Source organism: Electrona antarctica, assembly GCF_951216825.1.
Source record: "Electrona antarctica genome assembly, chromosome: 5".
Lineage (NCBI taxonomy): Eukaryota > Metazoa > Chordata > Actinopteri > Myctophiformes > Myctophidae > Electrona > Electrona antarctica.
This window is the reverse complement of record NC_136810.1, coordinates 2,468,324-2,477,221: the sequence shown is the minus strand read 5'-3', so window position 1 is coordinate 2,477,221 and position 8,898 is coordinate 2,468,324. Positions and strand designations below refer to the sequence as shown.

The window sequence follows — 8,898 nt, the reverse complement described above, 5'->3', positions numbered from 1 at the left end:
AAATCAGTCATTACGACGGCATCAAGGCCCGACTAAATCGACTAAATCAGCCGCAATAATAATAATAATAATATTAATAATTATTTTATTTATTATTATTTAAATCAGCCGTAGATTTCATTTAGTCGACTAAAATCTTATGATATTTAGTTGTCTGAAACTAGACCAACACTAAAACATTCCAGGTGACTAAAACTAAATGAAAACTATTCAAGAGACTATGACTAAAACTAAAATCAAAATTTGCTGCCAGGACAGGAGCCTCATTATTGCAGCGCTGTCTCTTTAAGAAGAGAGACCCCGGAAAGGAATCATCATGGACTCTGGACTGGAGCAACATTGTGTTCCTCAGTGGTGTGACACTCATGACACTGATCTGAAACCTGAGCTGCTGTCCTGTGTTTATGTGACGGCCATCGTGTCAGTGCCATGACCCCCCACCACCACCTCATAGTGCGGACTCTGCTGCGGGACATCAGTGCGAGGTGCTGGCGCTACCGAACCGGTGTGAGCGCCGGGGCCCGATCGGGTCTCTTCTCCTCCAGAGACCACCAACAACACCACCACCACTACCCCCGTTTATTTTCATCCACCACCACGACCTCCACCACCTCCTCCATGGAGGAGATCCTGGCCCGGGTGGTCGCGCCTCTCCCCTCGTACGAGACCCGGGACAAGACCCCTCCTCCGGCGGAGTCCAACAGCCTGGACCTCATCGCCTTCTACCAGGGCCTCCCTCCCCGGGGGGACCTGGACCGGGACCACCAGAGGCTGTCCTTCGTGGAGAAGCTGTCCCGGGAGTGCGGCGTGGACCACTGGAGCGTGTCCGAGCTGTCCGTGAAGCTGCTGGAGACCATCCAGAAGCGGGACGTGGCCACCATCCTGCAGGCCGAGGACCGGCTCCGCTACGCGCTGACGCCCCGCTACATGCAGACCCTGAGCGGCGTCAGCAGGGTGACGGGCGGGGTGAAGTTCCTGGTGGACCTGCGGGCCGACGTGCTGGACATGATCTCGTCCAAGGCCACCGACAGCCCCCACGTCAGGGTAAAAAAACAATAATGTTTGCTTATGTAACATAAGAAAGTCCGCCGCGAGCCACCGTACCAAAATGTAAACATAAGTTATGTTTACATTTTGGTACGGTGGCTCGCGGCGGACATTCTTTCTTTGCGGTGTTTCGTGTTCAGAGTACACCGATTGATTTGATTGAAATATTTATTAACAGTTTGCAGAATTACAGTACATTTCAAGCACAAACTCCATACAAAGACTTAACTGTGAGTGGACGACCCAATTAAGCATTACACTTGTTTACAAGAGGGTCCACCATGTTCAATTCATCAAAACACTGGCTGTCTTTAGTGTCTTGACACTGAACTGTCACCGTGACAGCTAGTGAAGTGGTTCACAAACCTTTTCATGTCAACTTGTCAAGGACCCCCAAATTGACACTAATTAGCCCTGCGGACCCCCATTTGAAGAGATATGCCAGGGACCCCCATAAGAGAAGATTTCTACGGCTCTAGCAGTGATTCTCAACCTGTTTAATTTCAAGGACCCCCCCCCCAGTTTGAAATTACACTAAACTGTCACAGTGACAGCTAGTAGCAGTGCTTCCCAAAGTGGGGTCCGGGGACCCCCAGGGGTACCTGAGGGAGTTCCAGGGGGTACCCAGCTAAATTATAGTTTGGAACCAAATGGACCCTTATGGGTCTGTAACTCAGAGAGTGTACAAAATGGAACCAAATGGACCCTCTTAGAGTTAAAATAAAATTGATTTTACAATATAAATTGGGGGTCCCAGAGATAGAAATGCCATTTAATTAATGGGGGTCCGTAGACGAATGCATGTCAAACTGGAGGACGTCCTTGGAATTAAACTGGTTGAGAATCACTGCTAGAACCGTACAAATCTTCTCTTATGGGGGTCCCTGGCATATGTCATTTCAAGTGGGGGTCCGCGGGCTAATTGGTGTCAATTTGGGGGTCCTTGACATGAAAAGGTTTGGGAACCACTGAGCTAGTGTACTTTTGTCGTCGTCTGCAGGACAAACTGATAAAGTAACAAGTGGTTCTCAAACTGTTTAACCCATTTTGTGCAGGAAGTGGAACCCCTTTTGGTGTTAGCATTACGTTATGCTTTAGCTATTGAAAAATAGCAGATCTACAAGCTCATAGCGCGCCACTACGAGCTTGTAGGTCTGCTATTTTTTGAAAAATCGAAGAACCACTGACACAGAAACATAGCTTTTTCAGAAAACTGTCAGGATTCAGAAGACATTTTTTGAATCTGATCTCAGGTCAAAATGGATTAATGTGTCAAGCCTTCAAGGACCCCCCCCCCCCCAAATGAACAGGCCTATGTATTTCTCCACGGACCCCCATCTGAAAATATTTGTGCCAGGGACCCCCAAAACAACATAATGAGATGTGTGTTGTTCAAATGTTTATTTTTCTTTTCTTTTCTTTTCTTCTTTTTTTTTATGGTCTTTCTTACATGTGTTCAAGAATATAAACAAATATATTAAGTACCCTTGGGGTCCTCTTTGAGAACCACAGCGAAGTACACTAACGGCCGGGCTCCACCGGGCGCGTCAGCGTCGCGTCTCCGTCACCGTCAGGGAATGTTCCCTTTTAATCAATGAAGGGTGGCTCCACTGCCCGTGTTGACGGAGACGCGACGCGTGCATTAAAATTGAACCGGTGCGTTTTTTGACGCGACGCGACGGAGACGCAACGCGTCCGGTGGAGCCCTGGCGTTACACAACCCTTGCAGTGTTGTTTTTGGCAGCAAATTTTGATTTTAGTTTTAGTCATAGTCTCTTCAATAGTTTTCATTTAGTTTCAGTCACATTTTAGTCATCTGGAATGTCACAAGAGCTTGTAGATCTGCTATTTTCAGCATGCAACCAAGTGTAAAATGACTTATAGTGGATCTCTTGTCCACTAGTCCCTTCCTAACATTTAGTCTAGTTTTTATGTTTTGATGAAATTGTCAGTATATTTAGTCTTAGTTTCAGTCATCATAGCTTAGTTTTCATTTAGTTTCCATTTAGTTTTTGTCAGTGAAAAAAGGTAGTCGATGAAAATATTTCGTCTTAGTTTTAGTCGACGAAATCAACACTGAACCCTTGTAATAGTATAAATGGTTCCTACTCCTCCTGGTTACTATATTGCTCTACTATAAGTTAAAGTGCTGAATATGCAAATACTTTAGGTATTCATAGATACATTTTTATGTTTTAATATATTATAAACACATTTCCGTAGTGTTTGCACAATGCATTTACAAAACATCTTAAAGGGATCATATTTCACTTTAAAAAAACGGTAATTTGAGGAAATGTCTATGAGGAAAATGAACGGAGAATCATTTCCTGGGCCGTCGCAGTCCCGCCCCCTCGAGAGACCCTGAAAATAAATCCCTGTTCATTTTCCTCATAGACTTTTCAAAAAGTATTTATTTAAAGACGTTTACGCCGCGGACAAAGCCAACTCCTGTCGTGACAAATCATGACAATAAACACAATGTTTTGGGCCAAACAAATAATTAGAATGTAGAAAAAACGGCAGGTTACAACACATATTTTGTTTGTCTTCTTTATAATTATTTGTTTGGTCCAAAATATTGTTTGTTGTCATGATTTGTCACGACTCGAGTTGGCTTCGTACGACGCTTAAAAGGTCTTTAAATAAATACTTTTTGAAATGTCTATGGGAAAAATGCATTGGGAATTATTTCCTGGGCCTGGCGTCGTCATGAAAGGGGACGGGACTGCGACCCTCTATATTGTCTGCTACTAGGGCTTATGTGAACACCCTAGACAGTTTTTAAGTCGCTAGATTCAGTATTTACTAGATATTCATGAGCGGTGGCTCAGGGGTAGAGTGCCTGGATGGTAACCGTAAGGTTGCCAGTTCGAACCCGGGCTCCCCCAGAGTTACTGTCGAAGTGTCCTTGAGCAAGACACTGAACCCCTAATTGCTCCCGATGTGCTAGTTGGTGCCTTGCATGGTTTCCGCTGCCATCGGTGTATGAATGTTTGTGTGAATGGGTGAATGTAATGCACAATCTCTGTAAATGCACCATTTACCATTTTTTTTATATAATTTTTATCCCACGATTTTGTAACCCATTTTTCACCCCTGTGTCAATTATCTAATGTGATCCTGGGCTCTACACACCCTCCGCCAACCTAGTCCCCATATATGGGGGACATGGGGAGAGCAACAGACTTGAACTCATGCTTCCTTCATGCCTGAGTGTCCAGTTGCTCCTTTACACCTGACAGGGGGGAGTTTCCCTGGTTGGACGTCATCAGGCGCCCCGGCTGGCCAGGGGGAGGCAGTTTAGAGACCAGGATTACTGCATGTTTTTGTGAGGGTACCTACCCTAGGGAAAGGCTGGTTAAAACTCCATTTTAACCATGTTAGATTCATCGAAAATATCTGTCTTTTTTTCTGGTAATTAATTTACTGTTTCATTTATTTTTAAATATTTTTTCTGGAAAGGCTCCACCTCCAGGAGTCCACGCAGGAGAGTAAAAACAAAATCACGAAAAAACCACGGCTCCTTGCGTATTAGAAGGACCACCAGAAACAGTTATTATCAAATTATCAAATATTAAATACTGAATCAAGCAACCTAAAAACTATCTGGGGTAGATAGATAGATAGATAGATCTTTATTGTCATTGCTTGCATGAAACAACAACATTCAGTTTAGAGCTTCACCACTGGCATACAAATACATAACCATACTGTACAATAACCCAAAGTGCTGGTGCAATGTAATAGTGCAAAGTCCAAAGTTCAGTGCAAGACCAAGTCCATTATCAGTACCCTTTTAATACTATAGAGGGGGCTCGGGGATGGGGGGGGGGGGGGGGCACGTTGTTCATTCAGCAGCCGGGTGTTCACATAGGCCAGGAGTTCCCAAACTTTTTTGGACCAGGTAGACATTTTTCCAGGTACCCCCTCATCTGAAGCGGCCGCAGGAACCTTTCAAGTGTCCTGTGTCTTTTTGTTGTTTCTGCAGCATGCGTCCTGCTGTTACTGTTTGGGGTCACGACAGGTTGACTGATGTTGTAGTTTTAGTAATCATGTCAGCTATTGGCCCAAAGCAAACATGGGAGAAACACAATGAACAACACAAAAAATACGTTTATTGCGCAACTTGGCAGAAATGACCACGTAGATAAACATAATTTTAATGTTAAAAAAAGTGTATTTATTATTATTATTTTTTGGGGAATTATTTCGGGTACCCCCTGGCTATGCTTCGCATACCCCTAGGGGTCCGCGGACCCCACTTTGGGAACCGCTGACATAGGCTACCTGAGTAGAGTTAAAATGACCAAAAAGTGTTTTTGAAAGTGAAATCAACCACTGACTGTGACTTGCTTGTAGAACTTATGTGTGTTTATATAAAGCCTATAGAAAAAATATAAAACTACTGTCATCTCAAATGTTGTGAAACAGGCCTCTAGTGGTGACAGGTGAGAATTATGTGGACAATCACATTCTAGACGAGAAAGAAATCAAAGGCTGATATTCAAAACTATGCTTAAACGTTACAAGTGGAGTCAAAAATAAGTAAGAGGAGCCAAGAATAATAATTAACAAGCAAATGGAATCAGAAGAACAATCAACAGACTTTATTAAACAGGTGGGTGTAAAAGAATGGCCTAATTTGATTTAGCCAGCTCTCAATGCAGTTACAGGAAGATTTAGAATTAGGCAATGATAGAATAGAGAATATAGGAACAGGAAGTGTCATAGTATCAGTCATAGTCCAGTGTTGTTTTCGTCGACTAAAACAAAAAATGTTCGTCGACTACCTTTTTTCACTGACGGAAACTAAATTGAAACTAAATGAAAACTAAGCCATGATGACTAAAACTAAGACTAAATATACTGATGATTTCGTCAACAAATAAAAACTAGACTAAAATGTTAGGAAGGGACTAGTGGACAAGAGATTAAGTAAGAGTCATTTTACACTTGGTTGCATGCTGAAAATAGCCGATCTACAAGCTCACAACGCGTAGATCGGCTATTTTCAGCAAGTGTAAAAACAGTTATTACGATGGCATCAACGCCCGCCAAAATACATTTTAGTCGACTAAATCAACTGTAGATTTAGTTGACTAAAATCCTATGATATTTAGTCGACTAAAACTAGACTAACACTAAAACATTCCAGGTGACTAAAATGTGACTGAAACTAAATTAAAAGTGTTGAAGAGACTACAACTAAAACTGAAATCAAAATTTGCTGCCAAAAACAACACATAGTGGTCTCGCGTTACAGACTGTTGACTCTGGCTATTTCCAAATGCTTCATCATACAGTCTGGACCAACGGAAGAGCTGAAGTGGAGCCTCCTCCCCACGTCCGTTTCGTCTGCAAATGTATTCTAATATAAATAGAAATCATCTAAGTATATATAGCTTGTTGCTTAGCAGAAAAGAAAATACAAAAATAAAATGTAAAGATATTTTAAAATACGGAAATGGCAGCTTCCGTTACTCAGCTCATGGGGGCTATAGTTCCAGACTCTATATACCATTCCTTACTCAGCTCATGGGGGCTATAGTTCCAGACTCTATATACCATTCCTTACTCAGCTCATGGGGCTATAGTTCCAGACCCTATATAGCATTCCTTACTCAGCTCATGGGGGCTATAGTTCCAGACTCTATATAGCCCCCCTTACTCAGCTCATGGTGGCTGTAGTTCCAGACTCTTTTTGATTGATTGATTGAAGAATTTATTAACAGTTTGCAGAATTACAGTACATTTCAAGCACAAACTCAATACAAAGGCTGTTAACTGTGAGTGGACGACCCAATTAAGCATTACACTTGTTTCCAATAGGGTCCACCATGTTCAAATCATCAAAACATTTAGAGACGTACAAATAGACACTTCTATAGACAGAACAGGAATTCATCATAAAGGAGGTAAAAAGGGAAAAGAAATATATACAGTGAGGGGAAAAAGGGGGGGGCGGTGGGGGGGGATTCAGATTTTACGGGGGCCAGTTTCGAATTGCAGCCATCCGTAGGTGCCCTTTGAGAGTGGTTTTGAAGGAGTCAAGGGATTCGCATGTCTTAATGACAGTTGGTAGGGTGTTCCACATTTTGGTGGCATAGGAGCGAAAAGAATTTAGTCCCTTGTTTGTGCCGAATCTGGGTTGTACATGGTTCGTTGCACTCCCTCTGGTGTTGTGGGTGTGGACTTCGTTAACATTAAGGAAGTATCTAGACAGGTACATGGGTATCTTGGTGGTGTATCGAATCTTGTGGACCAGACCCATTGCAAGATGCTGTACTCTGTCGTCGACCCTAAGCCATTCCAGCCTGTCGAAGTGGGCAGGGGTGAGGTGGGTTCGGGGGGCTAGATCAAGTAGGAGCCTGACCAGTTTGTTTTGGGAAGTCTGGAGCCTGGTTTTAAGGGCCTTTGAGGTGCTGTGGTACCAGGAGGTGCATGCATAGTCAAAGAAACCCTGTACAAGGGCTCCTGTTAAGGTCTTCAAGGTGTTTTTGTTGACCAGTGAGGAGATCCTGTAGAGGAATCTTGTTCTATGGTTGACTTTTTTGATTACGTTGGTGGCCATTTTATCACCGGAAAGATTAGCCTCCAGGATGGAACCTAGGTAGGTAATTTCATCTTTACGTGTGATAACATTGTCACCCACTCTAACCAAGAAGCCATTTGCCTTGCTGAGATTACTAATAGAGCCAAAGAGAATGGATTCAGTTTTTCCCAGGTGTAAAGATAGTTTGTTATCAGCGAGCCAGGTGCAGATTCTACCGAGTTCAGAGCTGAGGGCATTTTCAACCTGCAGTTTGTCCCTGTCCGAGACCAGCAGTGCTGAGTCATCTGCGAACAGGAACAAGTTGCAGTCACAAGCTGAAGTCATGTCGTTTACATATATTAGGAACAGTAGAGGTCCTAGTATGCTTCCTTGTGGAACGCCACAGCTCACTGGGGGGACAGTGTTCCGTTCACTTCCACCATCTGTTCTCTCCCCTCCAGGTAGGATTGCATCCAGCTCACTGATGTGCTATCGAAACCAATTGCTTTTAGCTTGTTAACCAGTATGGAGTGGTTCACGGTGTCAAAAGCCTTTTGGAGGTCCAGCATGACCATGCCGCAGTATTTGCCAGCGTCCACCTCTTGTTTGATGTGGTCGCTCAAATAGAGAAGGCATGTGTCAGTGGAGTGAGATGTTCTGAAGCCAGATTGGAACTCGTACAATAATTTATTAGTGGCAAGATACTTTTCAACCTGTTCATAGACTATTTTTTCCATCACTTTCGAGATGGAACTAAGAATAGAAATAGGGCGGTAGTTGCCGGGGTCTAATTTACTCCCTTTCTTGTGCAAGGGGGTTACTTTGGCCAGTTTGAAATCTTGGGGGACCTGTCCCTGTTTGATGGAGAGGTTTACTATGTGGGTGATGATTGGAGCTATAGAGATGGCTGAGTCTCTGAGAAATTTGGAGGGAATGTTGTCATGGCCTGTGGCCTTGTGGGGTTGGAGGGCACTCAGTTTCTATATAGCATTCCTTACTCAGCTCATGGTGGCTGTAGTTCCAGACTCTATATACCATTCCTTACTCAGCTCATGGGGGCTATAGTTCCAGACTCTATATACCATTCCTTACTCAGCTCATGGGGGCTATAGTTCCACTCTATATACCATTCCTTACTCAGCTCATGGGGCTATAGTTCCACTCTATATAGCATTCCTTACTCAGCTCATGGGGGCTATAGTTCCACTCTATATAGCATTCCTTACTCAGCTCATGGGGGCTATAGTTCCACTCTATATAGCATTCCTTACTCAGCTCATGGGGGCTATAGTTCCACTCTATATAGCATTCCTTAC

The 8,898-nt window shown here is 43.5% G+C and overlaps 1 protein-coding gene across 1 annotated transcript in view; it reads left to right on the top strand.

The window, feature by feature from the left end:
- Positions 1-323: 323 nt before the first annotated feature.
- mlycd (malonyl-CoA decarboxylase) overlaps positions 324-8,898 on the top strand; it is a 77,096-nt gene continuing 68,521 nt past the window's right edge. Inside the window, exon 1 of the mRNA XM_079502145.1 lies at positions 324-1,044. Coding sequence (XP_079358271.1) covers positions 430-1,044 — 615 coding nt within the window. The 5' untranslated portion in view covers positions 324-429. The remainder of the gene's footprint in view (positions 1,045-8,898) is intronic.